The 23,713-nt window shown below is 40.7% G+C and overlaps 2 protein-coding genes across 4 annotated transcripts in view; both read right to left on the bottom strand.

Moving 5' to 3' along the window:
- stx3b (syntaxin 3b) overlaps positions 1-14,515 on the bottom strand; it is a 47,362-nt gene extending 32,847 nt beyond the window's left edge. The window contains exons 1-3 of one of the 3 annotated variants that reach the window (XR_014536674.1): positions 14,032-14,485; positions 1,890-1,964; positions 1,702-1,801 (exon numbers count right to left, since the gene is read on the bottom strand). Coding sequence is in view for 2 of the 3 variants with exons in the window: in XM_083560657.1 (XP_083416783.1) it covers positions 1,702-1,801; positions 1,890-1,964; positions 14,032-14,061 (205 nt within the window). In the remaining variant the exon portion in view is untranslated. Of the gene's footprint in view, positions 1-1,701; positions 1,802-1,889; positions 1,965-14,031 lie in introns of all 3 variants that reach the window. The other 2 variants (XM_083560657.1, XM_083560658.1) reach the window with 2 other exon arrangements.
- Positions 14,516-19,053: 4,538 nt separating this feature from the next.
- Positions 19,054-22,078, bottom strand: ran (RAN, member RAS oncogene family). The gene is made up of 7 exons (XM_083560676.1): positions 21,923-22,078; positions 21,086-21,157; positions 20,715-20,799; positions 20,219-20,344; positions 19,933-20,120; positions 19,594-19,764; positions 19,054-19,492 (listed from the first exon to the last, which is right to left on the bottom strand). Exons 2-7 carry the CDS (start codon positions 21,116-21,118, stop codon positions 19,448-19,450), a joined length of 648 nt encoding a protein of 215 aa, XP_083416802.1. The 5' UTR covers positions 21,119-21,157; positions 21,923-22,078; the 3' UTR covers positions 19,054-19,447.
- Positions 22,079-23,713: the final 1,635 nt, after the last annotated feature.

Below are 23,713 nucleotides of genomic sequence, written 5' to 3'. Positions count from 1 at the left end.
TCCTACAGCCCTGCACAATAAATTAAGGAAGCGCTGAAGCGGAATTAGGAATGTAGGCCACTCGGGGAGAGAGAGCGGCTATCATATTTCTAAGCAAACCGGACTTTTCAGGAACTGACGATACTGATTGTGAGAAACCGAAAAACTGAACTGAAAAGAGAGACGGCCCTTGTGAAACTCAACACTGATATCAACTGACTGCCACTGATGCCCTGCAGTCCTCACACTTACAGTCAGTAGTCTATTGTTTTTGTTTGTTACTTACATAAGTACAGGTTAAAGTTCTATTTCTGGTATTGTATGATTCATACAGCAATTTGACTTATTATCTTAGTGACGTTTGAATCGATGTTGTTTTTTCTATAGCGTTACACAGACAGGCTCCTGTGTGTGTTTTTCAGATGACTGGAAGGTGTGTTAACTGTAAATACCAGTGTTAACAGCCTGATGACGTGTCTGTGACTTTACGAGCTCCTTGAGTAGCAAACAGAGGTTAGGTTTGCTTTAGTAAAAGAAAAATTACAAGATCGGAGCCGACTCAGGCCGTGTGTTCCCTCGTATAAAACGTAGGAATTCAGTCCAAGTCGTTACCTCGATAAACTGAGAACGGAAAATTCCCACAAGTAATGTGAATGGGACCATCAATCACGTTTCCTGTAATAGGAGAATTTCCATTACATTTCTCAAGGGTGGAATTTAAAATGTAATTAATGAATTTATTTTAAAATAGTTTTTAAAATAGTTTTTTTTTTTTTTTACTTTTTTTTTTATGTGCACAATATATCATTGAATATATTCGATGTGTGAAATATGGGTCTGGGAATTCGAGTTTCTTGTGGCTGTAGTCAATTCTGGCAATGAACCCAAACAATGAAACACAATAAACTATAAGGACAAAAGTATTGGGACACCTCACAATTCCAGGCATATGTGGTTATTCCCAGTACTCTTACCATAAAATTGGAGGCACACATGAATAGGATGTCTTTGGATTTGCTAGCATTATATTTCCCCTTCACTTCAACTAGAAGACCCAAACCTGTTCAGGCATGACAAAGATATGGTTTCCATGGGTTGGATTAGAAGATCTTCAGTAGCCTGCTATAGAGTTCTGACCTTGACCCTTTTGAACACCTCTGAGATGAATCTGAATGCTGACTGCACTTCAGGCCTCCTCACCTCACCTGCATCAGTATCTGACATTATTAACACCCTTGTGGCTGAATGAGCACAAATCTCCATAACCACACTCCAGCATCTAGTGTACATTTTTAACATAATGGCGAAGAAGAAAAATAATGATTAACCTGCGTTCAGTGTATGTACAATTTCCTGAAATTTGCTCATGGCATCTGTTCTATTTAAGATATTATACTATACTGCTTACATTGTCACTTGAGTTATCTGCTGAAACTCAAACGTACTTACAGTGTTGGTCAAAAGAACAAAATCAGGAACAAGATAAAAAAAAAATAATAATAATAAATAATAATAATAATCTGAAAAGCAATTTGAATATTTGTAATGAACTTGCTAGTGAATTACTCTGCAGTCTGGTTTACACTTCAGACCATGTGTTTGTGTGTGTGTGCGTGTGTGTGTGCGTGTGTGTGTGTGTGTGTGTGTGTGTGTGTGTGTGTGTGTGTGTGTGTGTGTGTGTGCGTGTGTGTGTGTGTGTGAGTGTGTGTGTGTGTGTCTTACTCTGATCAGAGGTTGGCGCAGACAAGATAACGGAATAAAGTTTCTTCACTTCATTTACGTTTTCATCGATCTTATTGATGCTGTTTCTAATTTCTTCGATCTGAAACGAAGGCAAAGAAAATTCAGAACCGATGCGATAAAAAATTCGACCCACAAGTAAAAAATGTTTCACATGGTCAGGACTTTACCTGGATAAAAAAATCGTCCATGAACGCTGCGTTATCCACAGCCATCTCCACGTCCTCGTCGTCATGGTCACGAGTCTGTTAAAAAGAAGTTAAACATAAGATGGTTTGGCATCAAGTGAGAAATGGGTGGTGAGGATCTTTTTGGCTTTTCATACACAACAGACTCTAGAGTTTAACCAGAGGAGAATGGTAGCATCATGGTCTGGGGCTGCATGAGTGCTACTGGTACTGGGAAGCTGCGGTTAATTGAGAGAGAACAGAGATTCCCACATGTACTGTGACATTCTGAAGCAGAGCATGATGCCCTCCCTTCAGAAACAGGACCGAACTGTGGTTTTCCAACATTAAAATGCCTTGCTGAAGGTGATGAGTGGCCAGATCTGAACCCTGTTGAGCACCTGTGGGGCATCCTCAAGCAGAAGGTGGAGAAGCGCCATGTATCTGACATCTAGCAGCTCCGTGATGTCATTATTAAGGAGTGTAAGAGGATCCCAGCAACAACCTTTGCAGCTCTGGTGAATTCCATGCCCAGGAGGATTGAGGCAGTGCTGGATAACAATGGTGCTCACACAAAATATTCACGCATTGGACACAGACATGTTCACTTAGAGTGTACTTACTTTTATATATATATATATATATATATATATATTAGACGTAAAATTATGACTACCAGCCTAATATTGTGTTCGTCCCCCCTTTTGCTGCCAAAACAGTCCTGACCTGTAGAGCATTACTAGCATTAACTTCTTTAGCAATTTGAGCTACAGGAGCTCGTCTGTTGGATCAGACCACACGGACCAGCCTTCGCTTTTCACGTGCATTAATAAGCACATGACCCTGTCACTGGTTCACCACTGTTCCTACACACAAATAAATCTTTAGGTTTACTCTTATTAGAAATATTTCCTATTTTTTTCATTCAAAAAGTCGGCAGCTTTAACACTTTACTCAAAACCTAAAAGTTCAAACAGAATGTCAGAAACGTACTGTAGTGTCACCTGGCTGAAGTATTCACAGGATCCTGAACACCTTGATTATTTGGATTAGGTGTGTTTGATTAGTGTAAGTCATGTGACACAGGATGGAGATGTGCGGTTTATGACGTCATGCTACGTTACAAGCGCCGGCTTGTTTGCACTTCCAGGAATTACACACAATATTACACAATACTCACACTTTCTCCACTCAAACCTTCATTTATACACAAATATACAGTTCGATAATGTATAGAATCTGATAGATTTAGTATCCACTTCTATTTAATAGGATTAAAATTGGAAGGTTTGATGGCGTACTGTGACTTACGTTCAAATATAAACGTCACTTGCCGTTCTTATCTTAAAATGATTTACTTAATAAAAATTTTTTAAGCCTATCCTTAAGCTCGATCGTATCTCTCCATGTGCAAACTGAAAGCTCTGTAAATTTAGTTTGCACTTGATTACAGCACTATGAAAGAATTTAAATGGATTTGCGACCATGTTTGCAAAACACGCCAAGTCCAGGTTAACGGACGTGTACTGCAGTACAAGCGCTTTCTCTGAGATTAGATTATCTTCATATACATCGACGCATATCAAGAGACACAGCAAGAGAGGCAAAGAGAAAGATATAAACTGCTGTCACTGAAAAAATCCCAAGTCTCATCGACTCAGGACGCACGTGATCTAGTTTACTGAAAAGATATTCTCTTTGATCGCGTGCTTTGTTTTTGCCTCATTGTTCCTCTCCACAGCACGTGTTAAAGCAAAGTTACACCCATGATCTTTGCTCATGATGCTCAGGTTTAAACATTTTCCAGTATAAACAGCCAGTAATTCTTTTGTTCCTGTCCTTTAAAGGGTTGTTGGGGGTCATAGGGGGGTCAATTCAATGATTCAACCCGCAATACTTGTAATGGTAAAGACTTTGGCCTCAACTAAAATCAGATCTTATAGTCTTACAGTCACCTTAGCATAAGACTTGTAATTGCTTTATGAACATCCCATTCCATTTGCTCTTATAATTACCTCCACTCTTCTGGAAAGATGATTTGCTACATTTTGGCGTGTAGAAATGTGTACTCATTTATCCACAAGTGTGTTCAAATTCATCCCAAAGGTGTTGCATAGGGTTCTGTAGAAGGCCTCTCAAGATCTTCCACTCCAACCCATGTAAACCATATCTTCATGGACATGGCCTTGTCCACAGGAGCACTGTAATGCTGGAAGAGGTTTGAGTCTTCTAGTTCAAGTGAAGGAAAAATGTAATGCAATTGTGAGTTTGTAACTCTGTGGTAGCTGTTTTTAGAGGAACCATATACGACTGGAAAGTCAGGTGTCCCAATACTTTTGTCCTTATTATGCATCTTGCTTTCGGATTGTTCAGCATTTCATGGCTGAAGTATATGGTTTGAACACTGATACCAAACAATGAGACATTTTTGTAAGAATGATTATAAAAAGTGATCCTAATTTATGAAGTTTTAAAGATTTAAGCTTTTTCAAGATTTTTCCAAATGCATTAAACAGTCATTAGTAGATTAATTGTTAGGAAAAGGCAGTGGAGGACTTTTAACTTCACTACAAGTCAGATATCTTAACTTTACTACATTTTGCGAAATCGTCGTTCCTTTTAATTTATTAACGCATAAAAACGTAACTGGTCAAACACGCAGCAAAGCCACCAATCAGGATTGAGCGCTCGGTTTTAAAGTTGTTTTGATCGCCAACATACAGTTAGACAGGGAGCAGAACATATTGGGAAAAATATACGATGGAAGAAACTCCAGATTTGAACTGGCCGCATGGAAAGTTGATGGAAAAAAAAAGTTTTGTGCTCATGATAATTTGAATAGATATTAATCGTTAGTTTTTGACTGATTAATATCATTTTATTTATAGATCAGTGTGCTGAGAGTCACATTAGAGTCTTTTCACATAAACTGATTTGATTAAGCAAAGAGTCTTGTGATAAAAAATGATATAATATATAGGGGATATTAAATTATATAAGCAATTACAGTACTTTGGATACTTAAGTACATTTGAAGGCAAAGACTTTTGTACTTTTACTCAAGTTTAAATGGAGCATTTTTTCACTAATATTTTACCTACAGCATCTCAAGTCCACGGTTTGTGTACTTCATTTGTCAGTGGGAATAGGAAGTTTATACTGATCTGGGGTTCATCTTTAGCTCATATCTCATCTCTAACAAACATGCAGAGATCTGGGCAGCAGTCTGCCCAATATATAAGACAAGTGGCATAAGACAATGTCCTGGACTTCAGGAACACTGAAGATACTCCGAGTTGAACGCATGCTGCAAGCCACGAGGTGCCGAGCACAAAGTCCAAAACAAATGGACACCCGCAGTAAAGTAAGTGTTTTTTTCTTCCTGGCGTCAGCACATTAACTATTCTATTGCTCTACCACAGATGAGTCACACAACCACACAGTAACACAAACTGTTCAATATTCTCCACTACTACATTAACACTATACAGTAACCAGAGACTAAGCAAAGTGCTGAACTAAAACTATTTAATATTATATATTCATATCGCTGTTCACCATGAAGCCTGAGCACCTGCTGGCAAGTTTGAATGAAACTTTCGATTTTATATACCTGTTTTACTGAGAAATAATAATACATGAGTGCAGCCTGCTTCAAAAATGTATTTGCATTACACAAATCTTAAATTTTTTTATTTAAATGATTAAAATGTTTAGGAAACACAATAAATATATGAAACCGCACCAGTGTTCAATTCTCCGTTCTGATTAAACAGAAGATATTTGTTTTTTAGACATTTGTATACCAAACACATCGTGTGATCCAGAGTCTAAGAACTTACAGATTTTTAAAGAGCGTAAAAAGTTGCGTAACAAAGTAATTAGTGGGAATCGTCACAGGAATGAATTCGTGACGAAGGACTTTGTGCTTTCCGGTTATTAACTTCCAAGACAGAAAGAGTGAGAGGGAGAAACAGGAGAGAAAATAAAGAAAGAGACAGAAAGAATGATAAAAGAGGGAGAGAGCAAGATACAGAAAGAAAGAGGAAAAGTGGGGGAGCAATAGAAAGAGAGAACAAGAGAGAATGACACAGAGGGAGAGAGAGAGAGAGAGAGAGAGAGAGAGAGAGAGAGAGAGAGAGAGAGAGAGAGATGGGGAGAGACAGTAGGGGATAGCAAATGAAATTAGGAACAAGAGGTAGAGAGCGAGACAGAGAGACATTTACATTATATTTGTGACTTTCATTTATCTCATTCATAAAACTGAGCAGTTATGGGGTTAAGGGCCTTGCTCAGGGGCCCAGAAGTGGCATCTGGGATTTCAACTCACTACCACCTCCCTTTTGGGTGGAAGAGAGAGAGAAAGAGTCAGAGACAGGTAGAGAGACAAAGAGAGGAGTGAGAAAGAGAGAGAGAGAGAGAGAGAGAGAGAAGAGAGAGAGAGAGAGAGAGAGAGAGAGAGAGAGAGAGAGAGAGAGAAATATAGGAGGAAGAAAGAGAGAGAGCAAGGGAAAGACAGACAAAACGAGAGAGAATTTATATATATATATACATAGAGAGAGAGAGAGAGAGAGAGAGAGAGAGAGAGAGAGAGAGAGAGAGAGAGAGAGAGAGAGAGAGAGAGAGAGAGAGAGAAAAGAGTCTTGTGAGTAAATGACTTTATAGCAGCTATAATGTAAGTGATGACAGGAGCTACCCGACTTGCGAGCGTGAAATGTAACTATAAATGGTTAAAAAGTAATAATGGCTGCTGTAATAAAGGAGGAATAAACACTTCTCAGGCTGACCGGTTGTTAACAGATGATGATTAGCTTCGAAGAGATGAGCTTAACTCTGGTGCTTTATTTCATATAAGGGGTGCCAAAACTTGTAAGCGGCACACACACGTACTCCATATAAATCTGTCCATGATCCTGAGTTTGCCTTTTTTTAAGACATCAATGCAAGCGATGCAGCAGCACTTTAGTCTTTACGCTAAGACCGGCATCAACTAATTCAACTAATGTCGTCCTGTAAACTGCTGAGTCGGGCTTCTGTCGTAAATATGTTTTTACACCTGCAATGCACTCTGGAATGCTCGTTCCTTCATAATATCACAATAAAAAAAAATCTGGCTTTTTAAAGGTGAAATCTGGGAGGTTTGAAACTATAACTACAATATGTGCCCCCGTGACATTAAAACACCCACACACACCCACACAAATAAGAAAAAAATATCATTATACACAACACAATATAATGATCTTGTAAAGAGCTCGTGTGAAGGTCAAAAAAACACACACACTGGAAAAGCTGAGACAGGGAGATAAGGGTACATTAAACTTCCTGAAGAGAAGCTGCGTGTGTGTATGTGTGTGTGTGTGTGTGTGTGTGTGTGTGTGTGTGTGTGTGTGTGTGTGTGTGTGTGTGAAAGCAAGTGAGAGATGTGTCTGTTCAACACTAGATCAGCACAAATCCCTCCCACATGGGTAACAATACCCAGAACAAGTGTGTGTGTGTGTGTGTTTGTGTGTGTGTGTGTGTGTGTGTGTGTGTGTGTGTGTGTGTGTGTGTGTGTGTGTGTGTGTGTGTGTGTGTGTGTGTGTGTGCTGACTGGGGATAAAAGTACTTTGCACAAACAGCTGAATGGAGGAAAGAAGAAAAAGAAGAAAGGAAGGAAAAGAAGGAAAGCGGAGCGATTAAAGTAAGAGTTCGCTCAGGTTTCCAGGAAATTCACAAGAGGAGCAGATACAAACACAAACACGTCCATTTCAGCTGTTAAGTGTCCCACGGTTGACTCACAGAGCCTGCCAGAGGACTTATGAATGCTTGTTTACATGTGTGTGTGTGTGTGTGTGTGTGTGTGTGTGTGTGTGTGTGTGTGTGTGTGTTCATTCAAAATAAACTTGTGCGCACACAACAGCCGAATAAAGAAGCCCCACCAGCAAGTTAAACATTACAGAGACACAGATCTCTAAAAACACCAGACCAAAGTAAAACATCCAGGAGTTTAACAAGACAACATGAGAACACACACACACACACACACACACACACACACACACACACCAACCTATCAGCCCTGTTAGTGACTGTAATCTCTCACTTCAGTCTGACAGACCAGAGGGCAGATAAGTCACAGGAGCTTTTTAAAAATCTTAATATGAAAATCTAAAACATTTGTGTATATGCAACTTTTGCACACGCTCACACACGCTCACACACACACATACACGCTCACACACGCACATATACGCTCATACACGCTCATACACGCACATACACACGCACAAACACGCGCACAAACACGCTCATACACACGCACGTACACGCTCATACACGCACATACACGCTCGTACACGCACGTACACGCTCATACAAGCTCACACGCACACACAAGCTCACACACGCTCACACGCACATACACGCTCATACACACGCACATACAGGCTCATACACGCATACACAAGCTCACACGCACACACAAGCTCACACACGCTCATACACGCTCATACACACGCACGTACACGCACGTACACGCTCGTACACGCACGTACACGCACACACACGCTCACACACGCTCATATACACGCACATACGCGCTCACACGCGCACATACGCGCTCACACGCACACACACGCTCATACACGCTCACACACGCTCATACACGCACTTATACGCTCATACACGCTCATACACACGCACATAAACACACATACACGCTCATACACACACACGTACACGTTCGTACACGCACATACATGCACATACACACTCGTACACGCACATACACGCTCATACACGCTAATACACGCTCATACACGCACATACACGCTAATACACGCTCATACACGCACATACACGCACATACACGCTCATGCACGCACACACACGCTCATACACACACACTTATAAGCTCATACACGCTCATACACGCACATACACGCTCATACACGCACATAAACACACATACACGCTCATACACACGCACATACACGCTCATACACACGCACGTACACGTTCGGACACGCACATACATGCACATACACACTCGTACACGCACATACATGCACATACACACTAATACATGCTAATACACGCTCATACACGCTCATACACACGCACATACACGCTCATACACTCACATACACGCTCATACACTCACATACACGCTAATACACGCACATACACGCTCATACACGCACATAAACGCTCATACACTCACATACACGCTCATACACTCACATACACGCTAATACACGCACATACACGCTCATACACTCACATACACGCTCATACACTCACATACACGCTAATACACGCACATACACGCTCATACACGCACATACACGCTCATACACACGCACATACACGCTCATACACTCACATACACGCTCATACACTCACATACACGCTCATACACGCACATACACGCTCATACACGCACATAAACGCTCATACACTCACATACACGCTCATACACTCACATACACGCTAATACACGCACATACACGCTCATACACTCACATACACGCTCATACACTCACATACACGCTAATACACGCACATACACGCTCATACACGCACATACACGCTCATACACACGCACATACACGCTCATACACTCACATACACGCTCATACACTCACATACACGCTCATACACTCACATACACGCTCATACACTCACATACACGCTAATACACGCACATACACGCTCATACACTCACATACAAGCTCATACACGCACATACACGCTCATACACTCACATACACGCTCATACACGCACATACACGCTCATACACTCACATACACGCTCATATACTCACATACACGCTCATACACTCACATACACGCTCATACACTCACATACACGCTAATACACGCACATACACGCTCATACACGCACATACACGCTCATACACTCACATACACGCACATACACGCTCATACACGCACATACACGCTAATACACGCACATACACGCTCATACACGCACATACACGCTCATACACACGCACATACACGCTCATACACTCACATACACGCTCATACACTCACATACACGCTCATACACTCACATACACGCTCATACACGCACATACACGCTCATACACTCACATACACGCTCATACACTCACATACACGCTAATACACGCACATACACGCTCATACACTCACATACACGCTCATACACGCACATACACGCTCATACACTCACATACACGCTCATACACGCACATACACGCTCATACACTCACATACACGCTCATATACTCACATACACGCTCATACACTCACATACACGCTCATACACTCACATACACGCTAATACACGCACATACACGCTCATACACTCACATACACGCTCATACACGCACATACACGCTCATACACGCACATACACGCTAATACACGCACATACACACTCGTACACGCACATACACGCTCATACATGCTCATACACTCGCACATACACGCTCATACACTCACATACACGCTAATACACGCACATACACGCACATACACGCTCATACACACGCACGTACACGTTCGTACACGCACATACATGCACATACATGCACATACACACTCGTACACGCACATAAACACACATACACGCTCATACACACGCACGTACACGCTCATACATACGCACGTACACGCTCATACACACGCACGTACACGTTCGTACACGCACATACATGCACATACACACTCACACACGCTCATACATGCACATACACGCTCATACGCTCTAATACACGCTCATATACGCACATACGCGCTCACACGCGCACATACGCGCTCATACGCGCTCACACGCACACACACGCTCATACACGCTCACACACGCTCATACACGCACTTATACGCTCATACACGCTCATACACACGCACATAAACACACATACACGCTCATACACACACACGTACACGTTCGTACACGCACATACATGCACATACACACTCGTACACGCACATACACGCTCATACACGCTAATACACGCTCATACACGCACATACACGCTAATACACGCTCATACACGCACATACACGCACATACACGCTCATGCACGCACACACACGCTCATACACACACTTATAAGCTCATACACGCACATAAACACACATACACGCTCATACACACGCACATACACGCTCATACACACGCACGTACACGTTCGGACACGCACATACATGCACATACACACTCGTGCACGCTCATACATGCACATACACGCTCATACACACGCACATACACGCTCATACACTCACATACACGCTCATACACTCACATACACGCTAATACACGCACATACACGCTCATACACGCACATACACGCTCATACACTCACATACACGCTCATACACTCACATACACGCTAATACACGCACATACACGCTCATACACTCACATACACGCTCATACACTCACATACACGCTCATACACACACATACACGCTCATACACGCACATACACGCTTATACACACGCACATACACGCTCATACACTCACATACACGCTCATACACTCACATACACGCTAATACACGCACATACACGCTCATACACTCACATACACGCTCATACACTCACATACACGCTAATACACGCACATACACGCTCATACACGCACATACACGCTAATACACGCACATACACGCTCATACACGCACATACACGCTCATACACACTCGTACACGCACATACACGCTCATACATGCTCATACACTCGCACATACACGCTCATACACTCACATACACGCTAATACACGCACATACACGCTCATACACGCTCATACACACGCACGTACACGTTCGTACACGCACATACATGCACATACACACTCGTACACGCACATAAACACACATACACGCTCATACACACGCACGTACACGCACATACACGCACATACACGCTCATACACACGCACGTACACGTTCGTACACGCACATACATGCACATACACACTCGTACACGCACATAAACACACATACACGCTCATACACACGCACGTACACGCTCATACACACGCACGTACACGCTCATACACACGCACGTACACGTTCGTACACGCACATACATGCACATACACACTCACACACGCTCATACATGCACATACACGCTCATACGCGCTAATACACGCTCATATACGCACATACACGCTCATACACGCTCACACACGCACATAAAGGCTCATACACACGCACATACACGCTCATACACGCACATACACGCTCATACTCACATACACTCACATACACGCTCATACACGCTCATACACGCTCATACACGCACATACACACACATACACGCTCATACACGCTCATAAACGCACTACAAGCTCCTACACACTTGCATAACTTTCCCAGATTTACTGCCAGGAGACTCCAGGTAACATGGCAAAGAGGGAAATATTTGGCTGAGGGGAAAAAAACATCACCACGGCAACAAATCCTGCTTCGGCCTTTCAGGCTTTCATTTGTTCACTCTCTCTTTCTTTTTTTACTTTGCCTTACTGACAAATCACACGTTCTTGCCTTTCTGTCCGTCTGTCAATCTCTCATTCTGTCTGTCATATTGTCTGTATGCCATTTGGTATTTCGGTTCGTCTGTCTGTTAGTGTGTCTATCATTCTATCAGTTGGTGTATTAATCAGTCACTCTGTTCGGTCTGCCAATCAGACCGCTGTTTAAAACATCTGTATGTCTGTCTGTCACCCTGTCTGTAGATCTGTCAATTAATCTGTAGGTTACTTTGTCTGTCTGTTGGTCACTCTTTCTGTCTGTAGGTGAGTTTCTCTGTCTGTCTATGTCTGTAGGTAGGTCACTCTGTCTGTAGGTTTGTGTGTATTTATGTCTATTTGTGGTTTTATCGATTGGTCAGTCTGGCTGTCTGATACCAAGCAACCCCTCTGTCTCTCTCTCTGTCTGTCTGTTGGTTTGTTGTTCTGTCTAATCAATTCATTTTTATTCGTAAAGCACTTTATACAGTGGACATTGTCTCAAAGCGGCTTTATAAATAAAGTGGTTAAAAGGTTGCATAAAAGATGTGTAAGTTTATAGCCTATATTTGTTCTTTATAATTGTTAATCCCTAATGAGCGAGCCAGTGGCGACTGTGGAAAGGAAAAACTCCCTGAGATGATATGAGGAAGAAACTTTGAGAGGAAGCAGATTTAAAAGGGAACCCATTCATTACATTTCTATTGTTGAGGTGTGTAGTAATGGTTGTGTTAATGCAGAACTATTTATTGCAACTGATGGTCTTGAGTCTGAATCTGTCCCTTATTATTTGGCCTCTCTGTCTGTACACCAGTCTGTCTCTTGTGGGTCCGTGAGTCCGTCAGTGAGCTTGTTTTCCTGTGTCTTTGTCAATCTGCTGTTTATTCTATCAGTCTGTCTAGCCGACCTCTCTCTGTGTTTCTCTGATATTTTGTCTGCCTGTCTATTCTCTCTCTCTCTTTTTGTCATCATTCTGTCAGTCAGGCATCAATCTGTCCTTTTCTGTCTGAAACGTCTTTCACGCTCCATGACTTGATCTCTTCATCACGGTATTCCTATCAACTTTTTCTTCATTTCTCTATCTCTCCCTCTTTTTGTGGCCGTTCTTCGTTTAAGTCCTCGCTTTCTTCATTCAGCTGAATATTTTGGTTTATTAAATGTATCGCAGTGCTACGCTTATATGTATAAATCTTCAAATGATAAATCAGAAGGCAAATCTGTCGCTCTTCTTCCATCGCCACCAGCACATGGAGTCAGCTGACCACATCACCTGCGCAGACGCCCTGAGACATCATGACAAAACAAATCTATTACTCTATTCACAATACATTTACCATCATCCAACAGTTTCTTTGCTTCTAAAGGCCTATCTGGGAATAAGCTAGGGATAAAAAGGGAATAACATGGGAATAACATGGGAATAAAAGCTCAGCTCCTTCTCCTTATAATAAAGGCTTCTACCTCCTAGTGCACTTGGAGACCTATTTGGGATGCAACCATTGGAAATTTAAAGATGTTGATTTGAAGTTTTTTTCCTCTTTAATTGAATTTGTCACTTGTCTTCTGGTTTATTGAAACCTTTAGAAGTAAATGAGAAAAGTTTCAGGGAAAGAAAAGAGACGTTATTGATGTGTCCGAGGACTGAAGGTAACATACCGCTTTCAGCTGCTCCAGTCGGTCCTTCATGGTTGTCTTTAGCTCGTGAGGGACACAGATGTTCAATAAAAACAAGTAAATAAATAAATAAAGAAGATAAAATAAAAGAGGGAAGAATTGGAGGGAGGGCAGAAGTCAGCAGCTGGGAAGTAAAAAAAAAATCCCGAGGCTTGAAAAGAAATGTTCCTCTTGTCTCACTCAGGCTCAAGTCTTCCTCCTCCAAGTCCACTTTTCCCACAAACGCTCCATAAAAATGGCTCCTGTGCTCAAAACCAGGAGGGTTTTTCTGTCTAAACCTATAAATCTGTCCCCTCTGAGGATTAACACGACAGTTGTGTATGTTTAATCTCTCTCTCTCTCTCTCTCTCTCTCTCTCTCTCTCTCTCTCTCTCTTCCTCTGTCTCTCGGTAATCACAATCCTCTAAACCCTGTGCCTTCGCGCATGCGCAAAACACACCTATGCAAACCGCTTTCTTGCTGAACACGCCCTGTTTGTGATGGCCTACCTGTGTGTGTGTGTGTGTGTGTGTGTGTGTGTGTGTGTGTGTGTGTGAGAGAAAGAGAGAGAGAGAGAGAGAGAGAGAGAGAGAGAGAGAGAGAGAGAGAGAGACTGAGTGACGTTATTCCTTGTAACAGGTGACACACATGAAAATTTACCTGACCTTTCTTTTAGATCAGCTTGCTCTGTGTGTGTGTGTGTGTGTGTGTGTGTGTGTGTGTGTGTGTGTGTGTGTGTGTGTGTGTGTGTGTGTGTGTGTGCGAGAAAAAGAGATAGGGAGAGAGAGAGCGAGATAGTAAGAGAGAGGAACTACATTATTACTACTGACATAATTCCTCTTCCTCTCCTTTTTTCCTCACTGAGTGTGTGTGTGTGTGTGTGTGTGTGTGTGTGTGTGTGTGTGTGTGCGCGTGAGAAAAAGAGAGAGGGAAAGAGTGAGCGAGAAAGTAAGAGAGAGGAACTACATTATTACTACTGACATAATTCCTCTTCCTCTGCTTTTTTTTCCCTCACTGAGTGTGTGTGTGTGTGTGTGTGTGTGTGTGTGTGTGTGTGTGTGTGTGTGTGTGTGTGTGTGTGTGTGTGTGATGGAAATCATTATTACTACTGACACATAAATCCCCTTCCTCTCCTTTTTTACCTCTGCAGGTTACAGAGTGATGTCTCAGTTTGTTCACCATGTCGGATCCCAATACATTAACCATTACAGCACTTTTTACAGAGCTGCTATTCATCACACACACACACAAAGATCAAACAACATTTGTTTATTAGGGTGTGTGTGTGTGTGTGTGTGTGTGTGTGTGTGTGTGTGTGTGTGTGTGATGTAACAAACATGGAGAAACCTGTTCAAACCTCACATAATTATCATACACTACATAAAGCCCGGACTGAAGTGGATTAAAAAGTTTACAGCTACAGGAATTGTTTATAAACACGTTAATCATTTATAATTATTATATCATATACACACACACACACACACACACACACAGTCAAACATACACACATACAGCTACACACATACATTCAATAGATATACAAAACTACACAACTCCTGTTAAAGTGGAAGCTTTGTGGGATGTTAAACAAATCATGTGAGAACTTTTCAAAACTTTAATGTGAAATTACAACAAATAAAAATTAAGCCAAAAAAAAAGTAGGGATTAATTACATAATAAATAAAAACCTTACAACAGCCTATTCAAGTTCATCAGGCAAAATGTCCCACTCTTCCTTACAAAAGCATTCTAGAGCCATCAGACTGTAAGAGTATTTTCTCTCACTCACATCAGGACCACTTGCAGATTCTCAGTTGGATCCAGGTCTGATCTCTGGTAAGGTCATGATCTTTTTGTGTTAAGACAATTGTCGATTTGGATAAAGGGATTCGGGTGATTTTTCCTTTTCATCTTCAATTTCTGATCAGCAGACACCTGAAAGTTTAGCATTAAAATCAGCTGATATTTGAAGCTTTTTGTGATTACTTAATATTTAATAATTACTTTGTGAAACTTGATAAAAGCCCCAGTGGACCACAACACATTTCACCACCTGGTCCAGGGTGGTTTATTTAAACTTGGAATTTTTTTTTTCTTTTTTAAAATAAAGGCTTAGCCAAAATGTATAATTGGTATCTGAAATACAAATATAAATCTATCAAATGCAATAATAATGCAATGTATGTGTGTGTTTGTGTATACAGTATGTCTATACTAATATATATATATATATATATATATATATATATATATATATATATATATATATATATATATATATATATATATAGTTATATATATATAGTTATATATATATATAGTTATATATTGTTATATATAAGAAATTGTGATTAACATACATCTTACATACATACATACATTCTTTACACTGACCGTAGTCAATTAATAATTTTTGTTATACATATATTTACATCCTTCTCTGCAGTTTGTTAACCTTCTGGTAGATGCATTTCAAAGTGCATATCATTGACGTGTACTTCTACTAGACAATGACAGTAAATTTCTATATCTCAGTGTGCAGTATGATCTTTACAGATATATGATATGAACATATGGGTTAGAGTGGAAGATCTTGAGAGGCCTGCTATAGAGCTTTGACCTCAACCATAACAATTTTGGGATGAATGTGAACTCTGACTGCATGTCAGAAATGGGCTTTTGAATCTAGAGACAAAAAGACAAAGCATTTCTTGCAAAATGCAGTTTATTGATGTGTACTTGTACTGGGCAAAGACAATAATGTAACTGATATTTACAGTAATAAATCGTACCGGAAACATGCCGGTGGAAAAACGAAATCAGATGAGGGGATTTAGCGCCCCCTCGTGGCAAACCTTTACCGCCTTGTTTTTTTCTAACTCCTCCATTATTAGCATTTAGCGAGGTTCCTCACAGAAAAGTATTTTTTGGTCTTGACTTGAGTAGTAAAAAAGTAGTTCTTTGTTACTGTACTTCTTGTTATAAAAATATAAGCAACATTTACTCTCTTCTCAACTACATTTATGATTCAATATATGTACCTTTTACCTAACTATTTTCTGACAATGACCGTTAACCAATTACATCTTCATCGGTTTATATATTCTGTAGAAAAGTCGTTATTTACTTTCATTTTATTTGTCCATTGAGTAGTAAAGGTTCTTCTATTTTGTGAAATGATACTGTAATTGTATTCGTTAAATAAAGATACTGTTTTGAAAGATTGCTTTACTTCTTCATACTTTTTTTTGACCGATGTTCGATTTTTGTTACATTCTGGCATGTTGAAGTGGTTGTTGTGTTGATTTTGGTTAGTACAGTGTTCAGGTGTACAATTTAATTTGTATTTAAGGAAAAGATCCTCACAAATCACCTGTCCCAGGTTCGAGGAACCTTTGAGCCTATGTTCAATATAAGTCAAATGGTATTTTCAAATCAGACACTCTAAGACTTTTACTTAAGTTAGATTGGAATTGTTGACTTGTAATAGAGTAGGTTTTGCAGTTTGGTATCTAGACTTTTACTTATGTAAGCGAAGTTCGGTTAGAGAGGAGTTGCTAGGAGAGACAGTAGAGCAATTACCGTGCTTGAGTCATGAGTCAACACCAAGGATATGAAGGAGTGTCTTTTTATAATTTATTAATAATTGGGTGCTTGGCATGACTGTAGAATAAACACCACAAACTTGAAATAAAAATACACCATATAATGGAAAAAGTATCAGGACACCTGACTTTTCCCACCTTCTTCCCAAACTTTTACCACAAAGCTGAACACACACAGTTGTATAGGATGTCTTTAGAGCATAAAATTTGCCCCTTCACGTAAACAAAAAGACAAAAAGCTGCTCCAGCATGACAATACCCCTGTGCACAAAGCCATCTCTATGAAAGTATGCTTTACATGGGATGACTTGAAAGATCTTCAGTGGCCTGCGATAGAGCTCTTACCTCAACCCTATTGAACAATGAATTGGAATGAAGACTGGTGCACCTCAGGCCTTCACACCTCACCTACATCAGCACTTGAATTTACTAATACCCTTGTAGATGATTAAGCAAATTCTCACAAACGCACTCCAAAATCTAGTAGAACATCATCCCAAAGAGAGTGAAGGTTTTTATTGGTAGGAAAACGCAGGTGTTAATGTGTAATGTGTGTTTAAAAAGCATTTACCAATCTTAGGGTGAAGTGTCCCCAAACTGTTGCTATTATAGTGCAAGTCAATGTAAATAAAAATAGTTTATGCTTTTCCTTACATTAGAAATGGGCTTCTGGATCAAGTAAAAACAAAACAAAGCATCACCCCCAGATATGAAACAGATCTGACAACAGAAAAGCAGTTCAATAAAGTTGTCAATTGGGTAATAAGTTTCTCTACTGTGCAAATAAAAGCACCAAGATTATAGTCGCACATAAATATCACAAGTTTGGAAAAACTTTAAACTGCATATTCCAACCTGCATTGCCCTTATATTTTCATGCAGGAAGAGATCAGTGATCAAGTTCAGATATTTATGGCGCAGGCTGGATCAGATAGTCACTTCTATAACCTGTTTATAACACTGACACTTTAAAAGGTTTTCCCAGGCACACAGTGGAATATTATGTAGATTGAAAGTTGAGTTTATTTTGCTCCACCAAAAATGTACTCAAATAGATCTGAAGCAATAATTCTTTTTCTATAAATGGCTCAAAACATTAAACCAAGACGATGCATTTACCGAGCGAACATGCAGTTAGGATAACTCTTAAAGTCCACATTTACAGATGCAATATGCAAAAATACTTCCAAAAGCTACACACAGAATACCAGCGACATTCATAAGCAGGCAATTCTGATTTGCATAAACTGTGGTTACTCAGGATTATTTGTGGCAGGCATATTACAAAGCCCTCCATGGTTCTAATGCTTACCGATTAAAGGGTAAATTCCATTAGGCAAAAAAGCTATACCTACATCAGCAGAAAACCTTAAGAAAACACGTAGTATTGATGAAATAAAAGGAACGAGCCACAAGGTGTACTGAGAATGTTTTTATTCAAAGTTGTTCTCCAAGTGCTTAACGCCACACAGAGAGGGAGAGTAAGCACTGCGACACTCGATCATGCGCTGATGAGTGCGTAATGCACATGTCTGTAAGTAAACGCGTGAATGTGTCCTAAAGCGAGTCTGAATGGTGGAGTCAACAAGAGCATGTCTACAAGTCAACGAGCACGTCACTGTTTATTCAGTCTGAAAACACAAAAACTTAACATTTTGAAAAATAAAAATATCTGAGCGCTGGGGGTTACAGTAAAAGGGGAATTGAGGAAGATCAGGGGGGGGGGGGGGGGAAGAATAGGGGGCTAACTCCAATTGCTGAGGAAACCCAGCAACGCCACAAGGAAAAAAAAAAGGTCTAAGGGTGACAGGTTAGAGATCATCGTCCTCATCTGGGAGAGCTGTTTCTGATGCCACCTAAAAAGACAAACAAGTTTTATTATTAGTGTTCAATCATACTCAAAAGTTAGTACATTGTCTAATCATTGTGCCATTTTAGAAGGTAGGGGTCTACTTACTTTCAGGTCATGCTCATACTGTGCAGCAAGTGATGGGTCCATGGCAATTTCTGGTGGGGCGAGGGCAGGCATCTCCACAAACTCCAAGTTGGGATCTCCGATCAGCTTTCGTGCAAGCCACAGGAACGGCTTCTCAAAGTTGTAATTACTCTTGGCTGAGATGTCGTAGTACTGAAATGAAAATGGATAAAGTGGCACTTTTCAGAAATGCACCGGACTTGAACAGAGAAAGAGAAAAAACTACAGTAAAACATTTTATTCTACACCAATGATCCAACAGTTGAATCTATATTCAATACTCAAAATCAAGGATAGAGCTGACCAACATATGTTTTATACCTGTAGGTTCTTCTTGCGGTGGAACACGATGCTCTTGGCTTTCACCTTCCTGTCCTTGATGTCGACTTTGTTGCCGCACAGCACAATGGGAATGTTCTCACACACGCGCACCAAGTCACGATGCCAGTTGGGAACATTCTTGTAAGTCACACGAGAGGTCACGTCGAACATAATGATTGCACACTGAGCTGGAAACGAGGGAAGAGAAGAGAGTTATTCATACAGCACATTTCAACACGAATGTGCGCTAAAAACTCAAGTCATTCCTAAAACATAAGGACAATACCTTGAATGTAGTATCCGTCTCTCAGGCCTCCGAACTTCTCCTGTCCGGCTGTGTCCCACACATTGTATTTGATGGCGCCTCTGTTGGTGTGGAAGACCAAGGGATGCACTTCAACACCCAGAGTTGCTGCAGGAAACCATGAGAATTAGTTGAGTTAGAACCATTTCTCAAGTTCATTTATTACATTTTAGTACATGGTTAAGTAAGACATCATGCAATAAGAGCATTTGTTACATGTACATGACAGCAAAGTGACTTTATCTGGTCATATCTCAAGCTTGCTACGAAGCTATCCTGTGTGATACAGGGTCAGTCGTAAATCACTTGTGGAGAAGGGAAAGTTAAGGGCCTTTCTCAAGGGCCAACAATAGCAGCTTGGTGGTGCTAGGGCTTAAACCACAACCTTCAGATCAGTAACCCAGAGGCTTAACCACAGAGATACATCACACTGATTTGTAAAAATATTTATTAAGAGTTATTCAAATGGTTTACATACCAACATATTTCTTTTCAAACTCTCCTGTCAAGTGTCTCTTCACAAAGGTGGTCTTTCCCGTGCCTCCATCTCCTACGAGAACCAACTGTGGATGAACAGTTACATAAAAACAGTCCAATCATCATTTTAAATTGACAACTCTTATCGAATCATGCAAATGGAAAACATTTGAGCGTTGCCGTTGGAAAAACAAGGAATAAACAATGATCTTGGATGAAAATTCCCATGCTTGGAACAGGGACAGAAACCTGTGTAGCTATACGATTGAACAATCTGCTCTTAAAAGACAAAACTTCACATAGATGCGTTTCAATCATGCAAATATTTTCAATTAGAATTTAATACCCAAATAGGAAGTGTATGAGGTTTACCTTAAACTGAACCTGTGGGTCGTTTTCTGCCATTGTTGAGCGTGTGATAAGTTGTGACTCAGCAGCGGGACTCTGTTAGAAAGAGAGGGACGAGAGGGAGGAAGAGAAATAGATGGGGAGAGAGATGGCGGGAGGGTTAAAAAAGCGCACACAAATGGGGCCTAAGCTCCAAATCCAGGTTAAGAGTTTCCTAAAAAGCTCCATGGCCTCGTATTGTGCATCACTGACTGAATAGCGTTACAGGCCGTGGGCAGCGTGCATACGTGCGCGGTCACAGGCAACGTGCGCGCTCACGCAGAGTCACAGATTAGTAAATGCGTGTGAATGTCAGCAAACACGCCGGAATCAAAGCTATCATAGGCCTTTAACACTAAAACCAGATACGGCTCGATCATAAAGACCAGCTCCTCCTGCCCGTGCCCGCACTTTTCCAGCTTAAACTGGAACAAAACCAGCTTCCCACAATGCTAACACGCTAATTATGCTAACACCAAAAGGCTCTACGCTAAAACAAAAAACATACACTAGGCCTCGAACGTTTCAGTTCGTCATGCCGAACAAGTAAAACATCCCAAAAGAGTTTAAATAATACTATATAGATACATAAACCAAAATTATGAGAAGTATTTTCTTGAGATGCTAAGCTCTATCCATGCTAATACCACGCTAAATGATGTAGCTAACAAACAACGCCTAGCCTAAAAAAAAAATACAAGAAAACTACTGAAATACATGTACGCCATTACGGTCATCTCCGTTACTCCATTATGTATTTCTATGTGAGAGCTGAACACTTAGTGGTAAAAATGTAGACTACAAATCCAGGACAGGTCTTACATGCTAACGCTCCTTGTTCCGCGCGACGCGTTGCGAAGAAAAGAGCAAATGGCAGCGCCCGCGCGGGAGTCAGCGCGCGCCGCTCACATAAACGCTTCCGGTCGCGTCACGTGACACACCGTTGAGACGTGAGAGGGAGGGGTGGTTGAGGAAGGGGGTGGAAAAAAGCGCGCGCTCTCGTGGCGTGTGCGTGTCCACGTGTTTTTATATTAGTTCGTTGTAAAATATATATAAATATTTATATATATTTTACCGTCTTCTAAAATACGTCGGTTGTCACTCAAATGGCTGCCATCTCAGCCGCCCTGTTGGTTTCAGGGGCTATGTAGCTACTTCATGTCGCAAGTCTCCGGATGACGTCATACTCAGGCTAATTAGCATATTCATCAAATCGTCGCTATTATTACATTTATAGATAACAGACGCGTTTACTTGTCACATTTACATCACAGCACAGTGATAGTCTTTACACTTGCAGTGTCAGCTGTGATACATCACCCCTGGAGCAAAGAGGGTTAAGGGCCTTGCTCAAGGGCCCAACAATGGCAGAGTGATGCTGCTGGAGCTTGAACCGCAGACCCTCCGATAACCCAGAGCCTTAACTGTTAAACTACCAGTTCCCCATTCAGTTAAATTTTATTTTATTTACATTTCTATAGCACCTTTAATAATGGTTAATGTCCAATAGCATTTTTACAGAAGTAAATTGATTATGACTATACATTTTTTAGTTAAAAAAATTTCCTCTACCAGTTTTATATGTATAGCGCGTTAATATTAGCCATTGTCCTATAGCTTTAGAAAATATTTATTTTGTTTAAAAATGTTACATTTACAAAAACACAACATCATATAATATAATATATTATAATTTACATTAGCAGTTCATTTCCTATTTGATTTTAATAGCACTTTTAACAATGGACATACATACAGCAGCTTAACAGAGGCAAAACATTTACAAATATACATTTTACATTTAGAAAAATATAATTTAACATAACATAACATAACATAACATTCATTCATTCATTCATCTTCTCCCGCTTATCCGTAATTCGGGTCACGGGGGCAGCAGTCTAAGCAGATTCCCCAGACACTTCTTCGTGTCCAGGGATCGGGCTGTCAAGGCCCCCGCCTTCGACTGCTGCCCAATCCTCTCAGCACCGGTCCCTTACGGTCCCTCCTGCAGGTGGTGAGCCCACGGGAAATAACATAACATAACATAATTTATCAGGGTCCTCAACCACCGTGCTGCAGACCAGTACCAGGCTGTGGATCATGTATTCATTTATTCGGGCAGCACAGGACACAACACAGTGTTTTATTTTTAAAATAACCAATTCTGTCTATGTCAATTTCATGCACTTGTTGCACTTGCAGTTTTAAACTATGCATTGATAAATCTCGCTTTGATACTGAATAATAGTGAGTTGAGTTCCATTTTCATTAGATTTTAATAATTAAATCATATAATGTGTATACTAGTAATATGTCATACACTTTATGGTGTTTAGTTATGTGCATGATTGTACACCTGTTAGATGACCTCAAAGTCACCAACTTGAAATCTGATTTTTAAAAGCAACAGATTTAATCAAAGTAGTGTTTAGGCCAGCATAGAAAGCTGAAGTGACCCCACTGGAGGAAGCATTATTCACGCTAGTGAGCGCCAGGTAGCTGTATGTTGGCATGCAACACATTTCATCGACAGTAACTATATAACAAGTGTTAATTTACTCATGTGTCCACTAACACTTTTTACATTTGGCAGTACAGTGCGGCTAATAG

The sequence above is a fragment of the Silurus aristotelis genome (genome assembly GCF_946808225.1).
Source record: "Silurus aristotelis genome assembly, chromosome: 14".
Lineage (NCBI taxonomy): Eukaryota > Metazoa > Chordata > Actinopteri > Siluriformes > Siluridae > Silurus > Silurus aristotelis.
The sequence above is the reverse complement of the archived record's forward strand: the minus strand, read 5'-3'. Positions and strand labels throughout refer to the sequence as shown.